At 48.8% G+C, this 20,257-nt stretch overlaps 1 protein-coding gene across 11 annotated transcripts in view; it reads right to left on the bottom strand.

The window, feature by feature from the left end:
- The window catches only part of Sugp2 (SURP and G patch domain containing 2), a 28,918-nt gene that overhangs the window by 3,679 nt on the left and 4,982 nt on the right, over positions 1–20,257 (bottom strand). For 7 of the 11 annotated variants that reach the window (NR_165051.1, XM_030243480.1, NM_172755.4 and 4 more), the window contains 6 exons: positions 15,371–16,936; positions 10,881–11,001; positions 7,326–7,813; positions 5,737–5,848; positions 1,813–2,297; positions 423–484 (listed from right to left, as the gene is read on the bottom strand). Coding sequence is in view for 9 of the 11 variants with exons in the window: in XM_030243480.1 (XP_030099340.1) it covers positions 423–484; positions 1,813–2,297; positions 5,737–5,848; positions 7,326–7,813; positions 10,881–11,001; positions 15,371–16,936 (2,834 nt within the window). In the remaining 2 variants the exon portion in view is untranslated. Of the gene's footprint in view, positions 1–348; positions 485–1,812; positions 2,298–5,736; positions 5,849–7,325; positions 7,814–10,880; positions 11,002–15,370; positions 16,937–20,257 lie in introns of all 11 variants that reach the window. The other 4 variants (NR_165052.1, XM_006509648.2, XM_006509650.2 and 1 more) reach the window with 2 other exon arrangements.

The following is a 20,257-nucleotide window of genomic DNA, read 5'->3' as shown; positions in this document are numbered from 1 at the left end:
TTAAAGGAGAAGTGACTGAACAAGAGACCTGTAAGGATTAATGGCCCTCTAGCAGCCAGCCTCTTCTGAGTGGACTGCTCTCCTGTGTACTGCATAGTTTATATTGTAGGGCTGAATACACTCACTCTCTGGCTTCAAGCCTGAGATCTTACAGCCCAGCCTCCCGAAGGCAGTGAAGTGATAACAGGCATGCCTACGCCTGGCTGCTGTCTTAGGGATGGAGTGTGCTGTGATATCTGGGCCAGCCTGGAACTCCTGTGCATAAGCAATCATCCTGTCCTAGCCTTCTGAACACCTGGGACACAGGCATGCTCCACACCCAGCTCTGCAAAGTGCCTGAAGCCTCACCACAAGCAGCAAGTCAACCATTCTGATGCTGAATCTGCAGGGGTAGGGAGGTGTCACAATGCAGTCACACACACCTTCTTTTTGGCTATGGGACGACCCCTAGGCCTGTCGTAGGCAATTCGAACTGGTTCGTGGACTGGAAGACAAAAGGGAGAGATCTGTTCACATTGAACATTTGCCCAGTGCCCTTAGAGATAAACAGAAATGCTGCCTGATGAAGACAGTCCACGCCCATGTCTGCCCTACATGGCTGATGCTGGCTTCTATCCCATTTCCAGCTCTCAAATATTCTACATCCTGTGAATGGCTGTGATGAAGCCAGTAGCATTGTCAGTGCCAAGGGCACCACTCAACCCCAGAGTGCTGGCCCTCACAGAGATCTGCTGCTTGGGCTGCTTCCATGGCTACAGGAAGACACTTCTGCTGCAGGCAGGCCACAGCAGCACTGGGCCCTCCTAGTCAAGGCCCCTAACTGTCCAATGTGAGAACACAGAACTTAGGAGAGCACCAAGCTCTCATCGTGGAAGGCCTATCTCACGGATGTAAAAGCACCAAGGTATCTGAGGTATGGCTCAGCTCCCCTGTACAGATACAGGACACAGGGTTACCGTGGGGCCACTGGCCATCCACTACAGTGCTAAGGATATAAAGTGAGTTTTACAGAACAGCAAGGCCCAATGGTTACTGTCTTCTCAGCTTCACTATAGGTACAGGGAGAAACTGGGGGTGCCTCAAGGTCAAGTGTAGGGAACAGCAGGCTGAGCTTCTACTACAGCCTAGTGGTGACAGAGCTCCTTTTTTTTTTTTTGGATTGGTTGATTTTGTGTATATGAGTACACTGTAGCTATCTTCAGACACACCAGAAGAGGGCATCAGATTCCACTACGGATAGTTGTGAGCCACCATGTGGTTGCTGGGATTTGAACTCAGGACCTCTGGAAGAGCAGTCTTAACTCTTAACCCCTGAGCCATCTCTCCAGCCCTGTGACAGAGATCCTTGTAAGGAAGGAAGCCCCCTTACTGGACATGCAGGTCTCAGGCTAACACCTTAGAATGGAGTGCATAATGGCTAATAATACTTACAAGCCAAAGCATAGACCCAGGGGCCACACAGAATTGCCCTGGTTGGGTCCCCCTGCCAGCACTGTGAACTAAGGAGAACCTGGTTGTGGTGGCACACCTGCAGTTTCACCCTGTGGGAGCTGGCCAGGAAGATTACTATATGAAGCCAGCACAGGCTAATCACATGTATTCTGTCTCAAAGAAAACCACCACAAAACCCCAAACGCCACTAAAATTCTAAGTCCTGAGAGCAGAGAACCCTGTGCACTGTGCCAGGTACTTGGGCCCATCTGCACACACACAAGGCCAGCAGGTGCTGGCAGGAGGCAGGATGACTGGCCGTGGCTGGCACAGCTAGAATGGCTACTGAGTGTGTCACTCACAGGACTATGGGATACTCACCCTTTGACTCCTGGATGAGACACACCCTCTTTGGGGCAGGGATCATGCCAACTTTCAGCGACTTGCTGCTGATTCTCTTCCTGGGGAAGCAGCTGCCAGAGGAGGCCTGGGACAGGCCAGGGGTGCTGGCCTGGTCCTCCCTGGACCCCTCTCCAGGGATGCTGTCAGTAGGGGAACTGCCCTCAGAGCCTGGACACTTGGCAGCTCCTGCCTGTGGCCTGAGAGTGGAGGTCTCCTCTCCACCCTCGTCCTCGCTCTCCTCCTCATCTTCCTCTTCCTCCTCAGGCAGCACCTCAGTGCCCTCCAGTGAAGCCTCCTGCTCAGGGTGCCCCTCCTGTGGCTCACCCTTACCCTCCTTGCCAGCTGTGGGGCTCTGTACTGAGTCCCCTGCCTCACCAGTGGACTGGAAGGAGATGGATGGGCACAGTTCCAGCACCTTCTCTCGGTAGAACTTGAAAGCTGAGCTGCTCTGGTCGTGCAGGAACCTGAGGGGAAAATGAGCTGCTGAGTTGACGAGCGTGAAGCTCCTTCCTGGCCCAGGACAGAGGCCAGGCCTCCCCATGACCCTGCTATGGCTTCCCAGAGCAGCTAATGGAAGACATAATGTTTAGACTCCCACAGGACTAGGACTGATGAGTCGAGTAATCTCTGGAGGGACAAGATGATTCTCAAGTTTTTCATGACAAGATGCTTCTGCAACTTGCAAGAGGCACCCCCATACTATCCCTACCAAACTCAAAAAGAAAAAAGAAGTCTGTGAAGCAGCTCAACCAATAAAAACACTTGCTACACAGACCTGAGAGCTGAGCTCAGACCCTAGAACCTGTTTCCTCTGACCTCTACAAATGCCCAGAGCAAACACACAATAAATAAAGTAAATGGGTGAAGGATCTGAGGTGCCTGAGTAGCACCAGAAGCTCACACATAGATCCAAAGGCTCAGAAGCACAGACGGCGTGGCCAAGGAAGCTGGTGCTCTCCAGCCTGCAGACGCACTAAGAACTAGCCATTGTTTTTTTCTTTAAATATTTTGTGATGATTCCTTTTTATTTTATTGTTTTTATGTGTATTGGTATTGCATGTATGTCTATGTGAAGGTGTCAGACCCCCTGGAACTGGAGTTACAGACAGTTGTGAGCTGCCATGTGGGTGCTGGGAATTGGGTCAGGGTTCTCTGAAGATCAGCCAGTGCTTTTAACCTCTGAGCCCTCTCTCCAGTGTTAAGAACCAGCCTTTCTTGACATCAGGATTTGTCCTCCAGATACCAACAAGTTGCCACAAAAAGCCTTCCTTTCTTCAATGATGCTGGACACAGGACCTAGTAGTACCTTACCCCACAACCCCCTGTACAAATGCTCACAGCAGCCACTTGGTAAATGTCCCAACATTAATAATCTGGTGTACTGCTCTTACAGGGGACTGGAGTCCAGGTTCAGCACCTATACCAGGCAGTTCACACAACACCCTGTAACTCCTGCAATGATTTTAGCAGATCCAATGCTTTCTTCTGGACTCCATGGACATTCATACACATGTGATTCACATTAACTTACATACACATACATACTATTTTTAAAAAGTTAAAATTTCACACATCAAACAAAAACTAAGGAGGAAAGGCAATTTGGGAAGACATTCAGTGTCTGGCTTCCTTGTGTGTCCATATAAGCAAGTGCACCAACACTCACGGACATACACATATAACAGCACACACAGGCACACACATACACAATAGTTCTAGCAAGTACAGACTGATAGTAACAATGATGAGCAGCCGCCTGGGGAGGGAAGAGGTGACCGACAGAAGGGTGGGAAAGCACACAGGGTCATGGTCAGTTTGGCTGGTACAAAGAGTTTGGGGGGCAGAGCTGAATAGCTGTGGGGTCAAGGTATGAGAAAACCTATTGCAAGAGCATGCAGGACCATCCAATGGAGGACTCAGATGGAGCAGAGGTGAGGAGAAGGCAGCCCACTGGTAGCACACATGCGCACTGTTCTACCCCTGGCCTCCAGAGGCCAGTTGTACCTCTCTTGTCTCTAAGTGGGAGAAGTGAAGCCAGACCAACCTCAAACTGAGACCTCAGAAGCCATGAGGATTTATATCGTTTGTGCAGTTGTTCTGATACTGGGGAGGGGCAAGACCTACCAGAGGTCCTGGGGTTCCCTTCATGAACACACTGGACAGCATTGTAAAAGGAGTATTATGAATAACACACCGTAGGCTGGCAGGGGGTGGAGGGCAGATGCGCAGGTGGAAAGGAGACAGGTCTAGACGCGTTTCTTGCAGTGCTAGCCTAAGTGGGCAAGTGCTCGGCACTGAGCTGTGCAAAGGAAAATGAAAGATGAACAAACACGATGGCTCCCTGTTACTGAGGAGGGTGAGTGGGACTTCTATAGGTGATTTTATGTTAGAACAACATTAAGAGTAATTAAAAATTCCAGATGGGTGTGATGGTACATGCCTTTAATCCACACACTCTGGAGGGCTCAGTGGATAAAGGTATCGTCTGCTTCCAAGCCTGACAACCCTGAACTTCCATAGTGGAAGGAGAGAATAAGTCCTGTAAGCTGTCCTCTGACCTTCACATTTGCATATGTCCACCAAAGTAAATAAACCATGTAAACATAAACAGACTCAACTGGGGCCTGGGGCTACAGCTCAGTAGGTAAGAGTGTTTGCTGTGGGGCTGGAGAGATGGCTCAATGGTTAAAAGCTGTTTTTAAACTGGCTGTTCTTCCAGTTCAAATCCCAGCAACCACATGGTGGCTCATAGCCATCTACAGTGAGATCTGGTGCCCTCTTCTGTCCTGCAGGCATACACACAGGAGGAACGCTGTGTACATAATAGATAAATCTTAAAAAGAAAAATTTATTAAAAAACAAACAAATAAACAAGTGTTTGCTGTATAGAAACCCAAGTACAAGAACAGCAAGGTTTCTTTTCAAATTGTAATCTTCACTGAATTAGAAAAAAAGCCCAAATAACAGCCTGAAATGAAGCCTTTGTTAGCTCAGACTCAGGAGATAACACAGCAGTACATGTGCGCAGCAAGTTGGATATTGTGGCTCTGAGCATGGTACCCTGGCTCTCCCGGGAGCAGGAGGAGGCCTGGGCAGGACAATGAAGGGCCAGGGCTGAGGAGTGCAGGACACAGCACACAGTCACTAGGCCCAGGCAGCCAGAGCAGCATGCTCTGTTTATATTGGAACCATAAGCTCTTTCAGACATGTAAGCCAGCCTGTCTGCCTTCTGTCCATCCTGCGTGCTTTCCATCCCTCTGTCTGTGCTTTTAGAAGCAGGACCTCAACTTCCCTATGTAGCAAAGATGACACTGAACTACTGATTTTCCTGCCTCTACTTTCTAAGTGCTAACAAGACAGGTATGGAACATCATGTGCCTTAAGCAGTGCTCAGGAGATACTAGGGCTCGGTGTGTTCCAGGCAAGAAGTGTATCAACTTAATTCCAGCCCTGGTTCAAACCTGTAAGTTTCCAACTACATTCCATTGCAGCACCAGGCCTCTCATACACAGCAAACATTCAACTACATTTTCAGTCAGACCATGACACACTCTCCCTGCCAAGCTTGAAGGTGGGGAGGGCTGGACCGGCCTGTGGAGGAGCCTTGAGGCATCTTCATCACAGAGGCCTTCCACCACAAGCTAGAGCTTCTACAGCACCTGTGGCTGTTCAGGATTTCTCTTAGATAACTTGTGAGGCACATGCACAAATGCTGCTGGAGTTCCCAGCCCTTCTGTCTTTGTGTGAGGGTGGATGGAAAAGAGGGCAAGGCATTTCCTGATGATCTGGGTGAAGGTTGACCCAACAGATGACAGCTCTGGGCTAGGCTCAGCTGAAGGTGGAACCATCCTGCCTGCTCTCTGCTCACAGCATGTGGGCTATGGTGGAGTCCAAGGCACGTACCACAGGTCAGGGTTGTCAGTGCTGTTCTCTATGCTGAACTGCTCAATCTCAGGGCCGACCTGAGCCACAAATCTGGCCAGCTTCTCAGCAGTCTCCATGGTCTTTGCATCCACTACAAAACAGAAAGCAGTGGTTGTGGCTCTTTAGCCTGACTCAAGCTGTCTACCCTTCTGTATCATGTGACTCTGGAATCTTCTCTTTGTCATAATTAGCCTATAGGCAGATTGTAGCAGAAGCATCAGCAGCCGCATGAACACCTGGGGTGGCTGTGTGGGAACAGGCCATCACTCTCATCACCTCAGCCGACAGGCTGCCAACCTGCGGCTCAGACTCTCGAAGCTTAGGTCAGCAGACACCCAGCCAACAGCTCAGGACACTCCTGGAGTCAGGAGCAGAGAAGCGTGGGCAGTCTATGGTGAGGCTTGAGCACTGTGCAGTCAGCAGCGCATGTCCCCACCTAAAGCTGGATGGGATCTCTGGGCAGAGAAAAGGTGAGCTGGTGGCAACCAAATGGACTTCAGCAGCAGCAGTGCAGCTTTGCAGAGGCAGAGTGCACTCGGAGGCATCTAAGGAAACACTACGGAGGGTTTGATGTGCATGGACGCCTGGCCAGGTTGGAAATACCTGAAATGGTCTTGGGGTACAGCTTGGTGGTGTTTGCCGAGTGGACCTGTGGCCTTGCATTCAATGGCTAGCACTGCTGAACCCAGACTAATGAAGACACTTAGATAGCAGCTGCCTCTGTTTATACTTCACTCTCACCCACCCCAAATAATACAGGAATAATTATTAGAGGCAAGGTCTCACATAGGTGAGGCTGACCATGCAAGTCTGGGTCCTCCTGGGTCCCACCTTCCAAGTGCTGGGGTGACAGGTATGCCCCACAACAGCCAGCTTCATGTAGAGTGGGTGCTGCTAGGTGCTATAAGCAACCCAGGCAGGATGAAAATGTAGTGGAGGCCAGGCACAGAGACAAGGATGCAGCAGGTCAGTGGCTTTAAGTTCCAGCCCAGTCCCAGCTACAGCACATGTCAGGCCAACCAGGAATGCAGAGACCCTGACTCACACAAAATAAGCTCTTGCAGGCCATGGTGGTGCATGCCTTTAACCTCAGCACTTAAAAGCAGAGACACAGACAGATCTCTGTGAGTTTGAGTCCAGCCTGGTCTACATAGTGAGCTCCAGAATTACATGGAGAGATCCTGTCTCAAACCTCTCATAAACACAACCAAAACCAAGCCAAGTAATAAGAGGGTGTGTGCAGGTTCTCTGAAAGCTGTCTTTTTCCATATGACTTTTACCTCAGTGGACTCTGGTATACATGAGGGTAATGGTGGTATGATGGAGACTCAGGCCTGGCCCCAATATCAGCACCCCATGGCGAGTGCCCAGCAAGGACATATTATGAGGAGTCAGGGCTCAGGAGGAATAGGAAGGACAGTGTGGCCATGTACCCATCCTGTCCAAGTTCTTCTGACCACTCTAGCTTGCCATCTGCCCAGACTGCTTAGCACCTAGCAGCCCAACTCCTACTACCCCAAGGGACCCAGATGATCATGGGACAGGATGGGGTAGGGGTGGACACCTACTATTAGCAGAGGGGCATCGAGAAGAGGCCGGCAGGGCTTCTGAGTCATCCGCTCCAGTTGGCCGAGGAGACGGGCCCAAGGCTCCAGGGCTGGAGGGCTGAGGACAGGGTTTGGCAGGCTCTGATAGGCAGTCCTGGGCAGCATCACTTGAATCCCGTGGTGGTGGCTTCACCCTCAAGGAGCCAGAAGCCTGGCGGCCATGGTGTTTCTGCCGAGTGCCTGAGGACAGGGATGTCTGCTGGGCAGTGGTGGCTTTCTTGGCCTTCAGGCCTCGAGGACCCTGGGAGCGAATCAGCCGCCTGCGCTGCCATGGGAGGAGTCTGCGCTTGAGGCTTCGCACAGCTTGTGCATACAGCATGGCACGCACCGCACACTGTGCGGGCGTTGGCCTCCGCTCCACAATGGGCCAGCTGTGGTTCAGTCGCTGTGACTCTGCCAACTTCAGCTTGTAGTACTTATACTCCAGGCTACTCTCATCAGACAGAAACCTGCCAAGCAGACACAGGGCAGAGCACTATGAAAACAGTACTGTGCTCAGCAAGGCACAGCTCCCTCCTGAGTGAGGCACCTGCTGCTCTCTTCTGCCCAGGTAACCTAAGAAAGTCAGGAGCTTTGATCCAGCTGGGTCCAGAGAGAGACTTATTCTTAGTCCTAACATTGGGGAGGCCAAAGCAGGAGAACTACAAAGAATTCAAGGCCAGCCTGGACTACAAAATGAGCTATTCTCTTTCTGTTTCTCTGTGTAGTCTTGGCTGTCCTGGAATTCATTCTGTACACCAGGATAGCCTGAACTCAGAGATCTCCCTACCTCTGCCTCTGCCTCCAGAGTGCTAGGATTAAAAGTGTGTACCACCACTGCCTGGAGAGACATTATCTTTTTGTTTTGTTTTTGAGGTAGCCTTAATTATGTAGATATGTAGCCCTGGCTAGCCTGGAACTCACAATGTACACCAAGGCTGTCCTCAAACTCATCGAGATCTGTCTGTCTCCAGAGTGCTGGGATTAAAGGTGTGCAATCGAACATCTGTTGGATTCCTTTCCCACTTTGGTGAGCAGCCATGAGGGAGCTCAGAGCCTAGGAAGCTGCAGGCTCACACTGCCCTGCAGCACCACGGCAGACAGCGCCTCTTACATGGCCACTTGGTCAAGTGCTTTGTGGGCTTTCCCTGTGCCACTGAGGGAGGTATGGCAAGACTGAGGGGAGTCTGAGACACCTGCAGATGTACTAAGGACAGCTGAATAAGCCAGGCTGAGGTGGTCACCTCACCACCTCTCTCAGGTACAAGGATGTCAAATCTCTGCTGGCTGTGAAGAACAGAAGGAATGGGAACCTGTGTACTCCATTTGGACCCTGGCATTCACCAGCTAATAAAACAAAAACAAAAACAAAAAAACCCAAAACAAAACAGCAAGAATGAAAACCCAAACAACTGTCACAGTTGGCCCTCTACACCCAAGTTTGCTGCTTGGGAGTCAACTGAGCTTAGATGTAACACAGAAAGAGAAGGGACAGATCCCTGCTGCTGCTGCCCTTATCTATGACGCTATGGACAAGTCACATTGCTTCCGGTGTTTCCTGCCAGCTAGAGACTATGTAAAGCATACAAGACGGTGGATGAGGTGGCACACTCATACGAACCCAGCACTGGGAAGGCTGAGGCAGGAGGATGTCAAGTTCCAGATCAGACTACAGAGACTCTCAAAATTCAAAGCAAAAAATGTGCTGGAAGTCATGTATCTCATGCAGACAGGACTCTGTTCTGCACGGGACACTGAACACCCAGACTTTAGGGCCCAATGGTCTTGAGCCCAGCCCTTTGCTGATATTGGAGGTGACAATTAAAAGTCCCTGGAACAGTGATTGAGAGGTCCCTAAAGGCCAAGGGAACAACTGGCAGAGCAGAGCCCTACTTCCCTTACAAATTACAAAGTGAGAGAGAGAGCCAGCAGAAAATAGAAGCGAGGCTAGCACCTGTGTGCCCTTGTCTCACCTGCCACCCCAGCACTGGAGGCTAAAGCAGGAGGAATGCCAGAGTTCAAAGCCAGCTCCTACCACACTACCAAGTATGGCTTCTATCTGTCACCTCTAGTGGTAACCATCAGCTGCTAGGCTATACCCAGTGTCTTTGTGGCAGAGGCAGTCCTCTCTAGATCAGATCCCTCTGGTGACATCACCCCTAGGTCTCTATACCAGGATGCCTTTTTTTGTTTTTTGTTTTTTGTTTTTTTTTTTGTTTTTTCGAGACAGGGTTTCTCTGTGTAGCTCTGGCTGTCCTGGAACTCACTCTGTAGACCAGGCTGGCCTCGAACTCAGAAATCCGCCTGCCTCTGCCTTCCAAATGCTGGGATTAAAGGAGTGTGCCACCACGCCCGGCTTTTTCTTTTTTTTGGGGGGGGGGCAGGATGCCTTCTTATCGTGGTTTCAGTTTACCTCACCAATCTAAGGCCACCCAGCTTCCTCCCCTGTTTTTTGATCTCTGCTCCAGCTCATTTTAGCTATGCATCCTGCAAGCACCGTGCCTTTCTCTGTAAAGCAAGGATAGCTACAGAGAAATTCACAGGGAGCAGTGCAGAGTCAATAGCAGGCCAGGAGGATTCCTTCAGCCCAGAGAGTCTGGGCATAGCTTGAGCCAACTAATATCCTATCTCTTATAATTAAAAAAAAAAAAAAAAGAAAAACCAGAGAGGCTGGAGGGTTAGCTCAGTGATTAAGAGCACTTCCTATTCTTGTAGTAGATCCAGGTTGGATTCCTAGCAAACACATGGTGGCTCACAACCATCTATGACTCCAGTTCCAGAAGATCCAATGCCACCTCTGACCTCTCCTGCCACCAGGCATGTGGTACACATGCAGGCAAAACACTCTTTAGCCTGAAGTGTTTTACACAGAGTCTTTATCCTGTAGTCTAGGCTGGCTGCCAGTTCTGACCTTCTTGCTTCCCAGGGCTGTAAAACTCCCTTCATGGGCCGGAGAGATGGCTCAGTGGTTAAGAACACTGACTGTTCTTCCAAAGGACCTGAGTTCAATCCCAGCAACCACATGGTGGCTCACAACCATCCATAATGACATCTGATGGCCTCTCCTGGTGTGTCTGAAGACAGCTACAGTGTACTTACATATAAAAATAAATAATAAATAAATCTTTAAAAAAACCCAAAAAACAAAAAACAAAACAAAACAAACCCCTCCCCTCATTATCATGTGCTTTTGGTACCTGTCTCTTTGCACAATAGGTCAGTCCAGCAGAGAAGGTGAGTGCTGCTCAACTTTTTTGCAAAAAATAAAATAGGGCTGGAGAGATGGCTCAGCTGTTTAAGAGCACTTGCTGTTCTTCCAGGGTACCTCAATTCAATTTCCAGCACCTAAATGTCAGCTGAAAACTGTCTCTAGGTGACTTGACACACACTTCCAGTCTCCTCAGACACTGCATGAATGTGGTGCACAGGCATACATGCTGGCAAAACACTCATACATATAATTATGTCTTAAATAAGAACATGTCCTTTAAAAAAATAAATGATTAGAAAAAAATAAGATAAAATAACCATGCCTACCAGTAAGCAGGGTCCTGTAGGAGAAGTGTTCTCTCTCTGGGCGATAGCCTTCCTTGGATGACACGCATGACAAGCTGGTCAATGGTGTCCACCACCCTGTGATCCGCCCGCTGGGGAACTGCTGCAATATACAGAATGGATATTGTAAAGAATGGTGGACCACAAAGGCCTGGAGCCCAGAACAGCAAACTGGAAGGCAGCAGAAATCCACAAGGCCATCAGCTGGAACCTTCAATCATAGATATACACTGGTGTTGGAAAGAGGAAAGCCTGGCTGAGGAAGAAAATGTCCTGCTGAAAGATGTCCCTCCTGAGCCGTAAGTAGTAAGAGCCACTGGGCTGAACAAAAAACCCTGGGGTCAGAGAGATGGCTCAGTGGCTGGGAACGCTTGAGGTCCTAAATTCAAATCCCCAAATAAAAAGCTGGGTGTTACAGACAGTGAATGCCTGTAACCCCAGTGCTGTGGAAGGCAGCTACTGGAAGACAGCTAGAGCTTGCTGGCCACCAGCCTAATCCCAGATTAACTAAGACCCTGTCTCAAGGGAGTAAGACAGAGAGTGTTAAGAGCCTGTGCATTCACACATATAGAACACGCTCTTACTCTCCCCTTACACACATATGTAAACACACACACACACAAACAAACTCAACAAAATACCTGAAAATACAAAAAATACAAAAGACATCATTGATGGGCTTAGTCACTTAGAGCAGTTGCTGCACAACTCGGAGGACCCCTCGTGCATGCCTCTTACCCAGTACCATCTATGCACAGGTAAATGTATGTGGTGCATGTGCACATGTACCCAGATGTGAAGGTCAGAGGATGTCATTCTTTACCTTATTCCTTGAACTTATTACTGAACATGGAGCTAGGCTGGCAGCTAGCAAGCCTCAGTGGGTAACAAACCACAGCCATCCTCCTGTCTCTGGTTCTATAGAACTGCGATTATGGGTACTGGTACAGTTAGTTGCTGGGGTCTAAACCCAGGTCCTCATGCTAATTCAGTAAGTGATCTTACCCACTGAGTTAATTCTCCAGTCCTGGCCCCCCTTTTTTATATATAACTAATTAATGTGTGAAAGGACGTGTGCATCAAGCCTACGGGTATCAGCCAGAAGACAACATGAGTCAGTTATCTCCCCTTTTCTTTCTTTCTTTCTTTTTTTTTTTAAAGATTTATTTATTTATTATATGTAAGTACACTGTATTTGTCTTCAGACACACCAGAAGAGGGCATCAGATCTCGTTACGGTTGTTTGCTGGGATTTGAACTCAGGACCTTTGGAAGAGCAGTCAGTGCTCTTAACCACTGAGCCATCTCACCAGGCCCTATATCTCCCCTTTTCATATGGGAAATAGGGATTGAATTTAGGTTGTCATACTAGGTGGCAAGTGTCTTTAACCGAAGACCCATCTTATCAGGTCCTCTTTTAGTGTTTTAATTTGTATTTTACGTGTATGGGGGCTTTGTTTACATGTCTATGTACTACTTATGTACCTGATGACTGTGGAGGTCAGGACACTGGACACCGTCAACTGGAGTCACAGACAGTTGTGAGCTAGCATATGGGTTCTCTGAAGAGCAGCTAGTGTTTTTAACTCGTGAATCATCTCTTGAGCATTCCTCTGCTTTCCGAGTCAAGGTCTTTCAGCAATCTTGTCTCTCTTGGCCCAGGCTAGAATGACGGGCCCGTGCCATCATGCCAAACTCAATGAGCACTGAGCATTTGTAGAGGAACAGGTGACACTAGCTGAAGCAGCTGGGCAGTCCTATGGCTGGCCACACAGCTGTGCACTCTGAGCAGAGGCCGCCAAGAAAATGCCCAGCTCTGCTTCAGAAACCTCTACTATTGCCAGGCAGTGGAAGCCCCTGAGGGAAAGTGTGGTCATTTACTAACAAATGCTGCAGAAACTCAGATAAGCTGAGATAGCAGACTTCTCAGCATACGGGGAAGCTGAGGCAGGGGATATAAAGCTTGAGGCTAACTAGCCTCAGGACTCCAACTAAAAAAAAAAAAAAGGCAAAGGAGGGCACGGGTGGTTAGCAGTGAGTGCTGGTGCTCAGGAGGACCAGAGCGCAGAGCCCAGCACCCAAGTAACAAGCCAATCTCTTCACCAGTTCAAGGGACCTATACCCATTTCAGGCTTCTGTTCTCATACATTCAAAGACAGATGGACACACACACACAAATAAAAAAATTATCTTCCTGAGTGGGGCTACACATACCTTTAAACCTAGCACAGAGGCAAAGGCAGGTAGATCTCTCTGAATTTGAGACAGGCCTGGTCATACAGTGAATTCTAGGTCAGCTGGGGTTACTATATAAAAGGATTCTTTAAAACAACAACAACATCATCATCATCAACAACCACCACCACCACCTAAAAAGAGAGAAGAGAGGCAGTTGCACCCTCAGGACAGTGTGTGTGCTGCTGCAGTGCCTGGTCCCTGCCTGGAGAGAAGGGTAAGCCCAAGGCCCTGTAGCCCTGCCTTCTATAGCACCGGTGCTCACTATCCTCATTTCCCTTCCAGCACTTGAGGATAGGAAAGGAAATGCATCCAGCCTGCTTCTGGAAAGAACCTTTCTTAGAAGTAGTGTGGTCACTCACCTGTGTTGGGACATCTGCTGCCTGGTGCAATCAGGGCTCCATAAAGGGAAGGGCAAGGGCAAAAGTGACACTTCCTGGGCTAGAGGTAATGTTTCAGGAAAGAAAAGATGGGTAACATGTCCTCTGATGCCTGGGAAGGCTGGGTGTGACAGCATGCTGGGATCAGAGGAGAGGAGAGGAGAGGGGAGGAGAGGAGAGGAGAGGAGAGGAGAGGAGAGGAGAGGAGAGGAGAGGGGAAGCAAGCTGCTTTTCTATCCTAGTTTCTGGCCAAAAACAGAGCTACCACTGATGCTGTCTACAAGGAATTGAGTGAAAGGTACCAATACCACCTGGAATGACTCAGCTGCTCCTTGACACCCCTCAGTACCCAATCACAGCCTCCCCCAGTAACCACCCCTCCCACCACCCGGGCACAGGATCCACTAGGTTTTGATGTCCTGCTTTCTCTCCCTTCAGTGACACCTAGGACAAAGTACTTAGGAACTCAGCATCCTAACCTCCATCCCATGCTGAAGGGGGTCATGCATACATTGTTCCTAGTGAAGGCCAGCCAGTTTTGTACCTCCTTCCCACATGGGTCTCTTTTCAAAGTAATCTTGAAGCTGGGGATCTGGGCTTAGTGGATACAGCACTTGTATAGCATGTACAAAGCCCTGGGCTCTATCCCTGGGACCTCAGAAAGCAGGGGCAGGGGACATAGTACATTCTGTCATCTCAAAACTCAAAAGTAGAGGCAGAAAGATCAGAAGTTTGAGGTCAGCCTGGTTTACATAAGACTGCCTCAAAACAAAGGGAAAAATAATTGGGTCCTTGAGTTTTCTAGTCTCAACATTTTAAAAAGGTGTATAAAAATCTCAGAGAGGGGATGGCAGGTAACAGCACATGCTACTATTCTGCAAAGGATCAAGTTCTAGTCTCATCACTTATGTTATGCAGCACACAAATGCCTGTAATTCCAGCTCCACAGGACCTGGAGCTGGAGGTTCTTCTGATCTTCATCAGTTCCTACACATATGTAGTGTACATACTCAGGCAAGTATATGTAAAAAAGCAAATGTTTTATACATATATATAATCTCAAAAGAGAGGGTAGGGTCAGTGAGGACCTGTATTTGATCTTAGGTCTGTCATAAAAAATGCAAGGTGAGGCGATGCATGCATATTGGAGAACCAGGAAGGTAGAGAGAGGAGGCCCACTGGGCCCTGCTGTCTAGCCTAATTAGTGAGCTTCAGGTTCAGTGAGAGACCATGTCTTTTTTTTTTTTTTTTTTAAAAAGGCAGGTAGGTCTCTGAATTTCAGGCCAGCCTGGTCTACAGAGTGAGTTCCAGAACAGCCAGGGCTACACAGAGAAACCTTTTCTTTTTTTTTTTTTTTTTTTTTTAAAGATTTATTTATTATTATATGTAAGTACACTGAAGCTGTCTTCAGACACACCAGAAGTAGGCGTCAGATCTCGTTACAGATGGTTGTGAGCCACCATGTGGTTGCTGGGACTTGAACACTGGACCTTTGGAAGAGCAGTCGGGTGCTCTTACCCACTGAGCCATCACACCAGCCGAGAGACCATGTCTTAAAGGTAGTGGACAGCCTTCCTGAAGAACAACACTTGAGGCTGTCTTGTAGCCTTCAGACACATGCATTTGCCTGCACCCTGCACACTTCTTTCAAAACCTCAGGACAGCAAGATGACTCAGTGGGTCAAAGCACTTAAAGTCAAGCCTGATGACTGGATTTTAGTCCCTGGAACCCTCTGGCAGAAGGAAAGAACTGATTCCTTCGCACGCATGCACGCACGCACGCACACGCACACTGAATAAAAGTACTGTAGCATTGGGGTAATGATGACATTGTTTAAAAAAAAATAAAACCCTTACCTTGGCTCAGAGTGCTCGAAGCCCAGGTCTGAGCTGTGGTTTTCTGTTCTCGGGACTCTGGGGGCACAGCTCTCTTGAGCTGGAGGGGATAGCCACTGGCCATGAGCCAGGCCTTCAGGTGGTCTATGTACTCCCTTCCGAACAAAGTGGAATCTTCAAAATTTGGGAAGTAGGCCGGGGATGGAGCGATGTCTTGGAGGCCCACAGCCTCTAGGATCTTCTCCTGCCGGAAGGAAGAAGCCAAGGAGAAGGTCTGGCCTAAGAGGGCCAGGGACTTCCTGCAAAGAGAGTTGGTGGTCTCCAGGGCCATAGCCAGGTCCAATGGGCTAGTGAGGGTCTTCATCTTGACACTCAGTTCATAGGCATTACAGGCCATGAGTAAGGGTGTGACGCCCTTCAGCAGTCGGTCCTGGAGCCGCATGATGGACTTGTCGAAGGGCTTGATGATCTCAAAAAAGCAGTTTTTGGTCTTCACAGCACCTTTGTCTAAAAGCATGTTTAAAAACTCATTATCAACTCGGGGCGTTTTCAGAGCAGAGTGCTTTAGAAACTTGATGGTAAAAAAGCAGAAATCTCTATGCTCCGGCTTCAAGGAGCATTTGAAGGAGGCCAGCATCTTGGCACAGGTCTCAGTTTCCAGTTCAAAAAGAGTCTGGAAGAGTTGGGAGAACTTCAGGTCATCCTTGATAGTGTGGAATCCTGCCCACTTGATGATCTCTATGCCAAACCTTGAGAACACATCTGCCTTGTCTATGGCATCAAAACCCATCTTCCTTCTGGGCAAGCCAAGGGTCCTAAGGTCCAGCCCCAAAGGAATCTTCAGAGCAGCGAACTGGATTTCATCTAGCACTGGACTTGTCCCAATGGTCACATCAGGACTTGGAGTGGGTTTCTGGATTTGGTTAGTGCCCTGAGGTTTGGAAGTAATACGACTGGCAACAGGTATTTTCTTCGTGGTCATGCTTTTCAGTGTGATAAGCTTCCCAACACCCTTTGCTCCAAGCAGACCCTGGGTGTCCCCCTTTCCTAGTAGAGTGCCTTCCTGGTCAGCTATGTTTAGAGATCGGCCTCTGGTCAGGACTTGCCCACTGCTTCTAGACACAGAGTCCACCTCCCCAGGATGGTCCAGGTCATAATCCCGACTTTCCTTCTCCATCCGCCTGGAGGAGGCCAAGTCTCCTAACAATGAGGGCCCAAAACCATATTCCTGTGACCAGGAGGATTCTTGAGAAACTGAGTGGCCCAAGTCTTGTTCCCAAGAGCCACGGAGCGCAAGTTTCCAGTCCTGAGAAGGAAAATGTCCCAGATTCCGGTGGCCAAAACTCTGGTCCCGGGAGTCAGTATGGGCTGGTTCCAGATCCCGGCCACATTCTTTGCGAAGATAGCTGTCTTCACCAACCGACTGGTTGCTAGATCTGAAGGAGGGTCCCACAAACATGTCACCTCTCAGACCCTCTCTTCCCATGTCTAGTGAATACACTCCAGATCCACTGGCGGAGTACCTGCTATCACCATGAATGTCCTCATAGACATCTGCTCTGGCTCTTGAGCCTGTCCTTAGGAGATCTGAAATAGATGGCCAGACAAACAGAAGGCACTTTAGAGCATGGACTCTAGACAGGTGTGAGGTGCAAACAATCTACTCTAATATTGCTTAAAATGGGTAGAGAGGCATCAGGATGGCTTAGTGCTTACCATGCAAGTGTGAGGACGTGAGATCAGAACCCACTGAAAAACCAAACAGGCGTGGGTGCCTGTAATCTCCCATTCTCAGGAAGTAGAGACAAGGAATCCCTGAGGCAAGCTGGCCAGCCACAGTGGCCAAAATTGGTGACTCCAGGTTCAGGAAGAGCCACAGTTTCAATAAATAAAGTGGAAAATGACTGGGGAAGATACCTGCACACACAGAGCACCCAGGTGTACACAGACAACGTGTGCACACACCCCGCCCCCCCACACCAATAAGAAAATGTCTATGGTGCCACCTCCAGCTCTCCACTAGCCAATCTGCACTGACCCACTGAGACCTGCAGTCATATATTCAACCAAGCCAGAGTAAAAATACATGGGAAACTTGTACCTGCATCAGTGTGGCCTTTCCCAGCATTCTCCCTATACAACAGCAGAAAGCACTGCCACCCACAGTTCCTGGTTATATTTGAGAGGATTCAAAACACATGGAAGAGGAGCACCTCTGTGCTGTGCAGATACCGCCATGCCATTGCATATTAAGGGGAAGCATCTTCTAAGCTTGCACTATATAGGGGCTAGAAATCCATGTGTGGGGCAGTGGATGGGGCCACCAGACAGAAGGACTTGTAAGGTAGTAGCAAAGTTCAGAACCCTGATAAAGCTCATAACTGAGAATGGCAGGAGTTCAAACTAGCTCCTGATCAGATTCCTGTCCTGGAACCACAATAAGTGGAGCATGACAAATGGTCACATAGTGTAGTGCCGTCTAGAGTTCTCCATGTTAATGAGGTATCCAGGGGCCTCCAAGTGTAGCCAATGAACATCCCTTCCCAGGCATCCTCATCTACCATGAATCTCCCCCCCCTACACACACAGCAGGGGCTTATCACAGGCCTTCAGGGCCTTATTCCCAACTTGTCACGGTTTCCAGCGATGCCTGGGTAAACAGGAAGATGGGAGCCCTGTTCTCAACTCTGAGTTTCCCAGCAGCATCTGTGTACACAGGAGGTTGAGAACCACACCCATGTCCTATGGGCAATTAGGAGTGATCACACTTATGAAGACATGTCTGTAAGCACCAGGCTTGAGCTTACCTGCTACCCGCTGTGGCCATTAGCCAAGACAGGACAATGGGTGACTCTTGAGGCACACATTAGCATCAGACACAGGCTCCCAAACTCATCACCAGCCCCCACCCCAACGTCACTCCACCCACACTTTAGAGAAGGGTCTATGAAGCCTGGATCTTCCACTGTGCCTGGCCCACTTCAGAGTTTTCATTTCTTTTTTTTTTTTTTGTTTTTTTCGAGACAGGGTTTCTCTGTGTAGCCCTGGCTGTCCTGGAACTCACTCTGTAGACCAGGCTGGCCTCGAACTCAGAAATCTGCCTGCCTCTGCCTCCCAAGTGATGAGGTTAAAGGCGTGCGCCACTTCTGTCTCAGAAGTTTTATAAGGCTGCTGCTCTTATTGCCTCCTGGAGGACTTCCTATCCCACACTGCCACTGGGAGGCAGCAGCAGCCTAACCCTAACCCACACCCAGGACAGCTGAGCAGGCAAAGGCCTGACCCCTGACCCCAAAGTGGTAGAAAGGCCTGCCTGGCATTAACCCTCATCTCTCTGGGGTTGAAATAGAGCCAGAGGCAAGTAGAAGTCACACTAAGTAAGGCTATGTCGGAGAGTCAAGTGTCATTCAGGGATGGGGGGGGTGGTTACACAGACGTCATTGTAGTTCCATCTGGACACAAAAAGAAACGCTGCAAGAAGCTGCCCCCAAAAGCTATCCATGGTGACAGCAGGGCCCAGGCATCTTTCTCGCAGTTGGATTTTAAAACAAAACCTACAATAAAGTAAAAAAAGAAAAAAAAAATCTGACAAAAAGGTACTGGTTACAAACACCTGGAAGGCCATCATTCAGGAGCTGAGGGGAGATAGGACTGAGCTTCAAGGCTAGCCTGAACAAGCAAGAAGACCTGTATCTCATCTTAGGACCCATATTAAATATGTATCAGCATTAAGTCTATAACCCCAGTGGTGGGAAGGCAGGGACAGGAAATCTCAGGGTCCACTGGCTAGCCCATCTAGCCACATCAGTAAGCACCTAGTATCTCAAAAGTCAAGGTGGGTTACTCTTACACATTACTAAGTCCAGCCACAGCACAAGGTACAACCTTGGCTGTCTCTGGAACCTAGCCTCTGTGCTCTCAGAAAATACTTCCCAGGAGATATCACCTCATTGATGCTGGCCTCTTCTTAATCATCACTAATTTCTTAGCTCCAGCTTTAGCTTGTACTTGTGGCTGGACTTAGTAATGTGTAAGAGTTACCCAGGTGGTAGTGGTTTTGAAGGCATGAAGGGGTCATGAAGAACAGCTGGGGCTTGGCACTGTGAGAAAACATGGAAGGCCATTGGTGAAGGTGCAGCCTCAGTTGCAATTGATGGCCCAGGACTGAAGGGGTCATGCAATAGAGTTGAGGCTTCACACCATAAAGAGAGCCTATGAGAGGTTATTGGTGAAGCCTAGTTGCAGCAACAGACAGCAGAGTTTTGGAGATGCCAGTACCATGAAATGACCACCAAGAACAGCAGCAACAGTGGAGTACAGGCAGCTGGAGCCTAGAAGACAAGGTGTGTGCTACAAAGGGCAGAGCTGGAGAAGTGACCCAAGCCCTTGGAGGAATCCAGAAGATCGTGAGTGGATCCCAGACATTGAACAGTTGGAGTCTGATTTTCCTTTTGATTGTGACTATGCCCTGATATTTTTCCCTGTTGAAGGAAGAAAGTATTTTAGTGGAGCCCACAGTTAAGAGACTTTTCATTGTAAAAAGACTTTGAATTTTAAAAGACATTGGATATTTTAAAGGGATTGAAATTTTAAGAATTTGCAAAGACTGTGGGACTTTTAAAGTTATTTAGATCTTGGAGATGAATAAGAAAGTGAGGGTTGAGGCTTAATAGCGATGAGTTTGTGTGTCAACTTGACAAGGGGTCAAATGTACTGGCTGGTTTGGTCAACTTGACACAAGCTATCACAGAGAAAGGAGCTTCAGGTGCCAAGTAGGAAATGCTGCCATGAGATCCAGCTGTAAGGCATTTTCTCAGTTAGTGATCAAATGAGGAGAAGGACCATTGTGGGTGGGACCATCTCTGGGCTGGTTGTCTTGGGTTTTACAAGAAAGCAAGCTGAGCAAGTCAG

Source organism: Mus musculus, chromosome 8 (genome assembly GCF_000001635.26).
Source record: "Mus musculus strain C57BL/6J chromosome 8, GRCm38.p6 C57BL/6J".
Lineage (NCBI taxonomy): Eukaryota > Metazoa > Chordata > Mammalia > Rodentia > Muridae > Mus > Mus musculus.
This window is presented reverse-complemented; position numbering and strand designations above follow the sequence as displayed.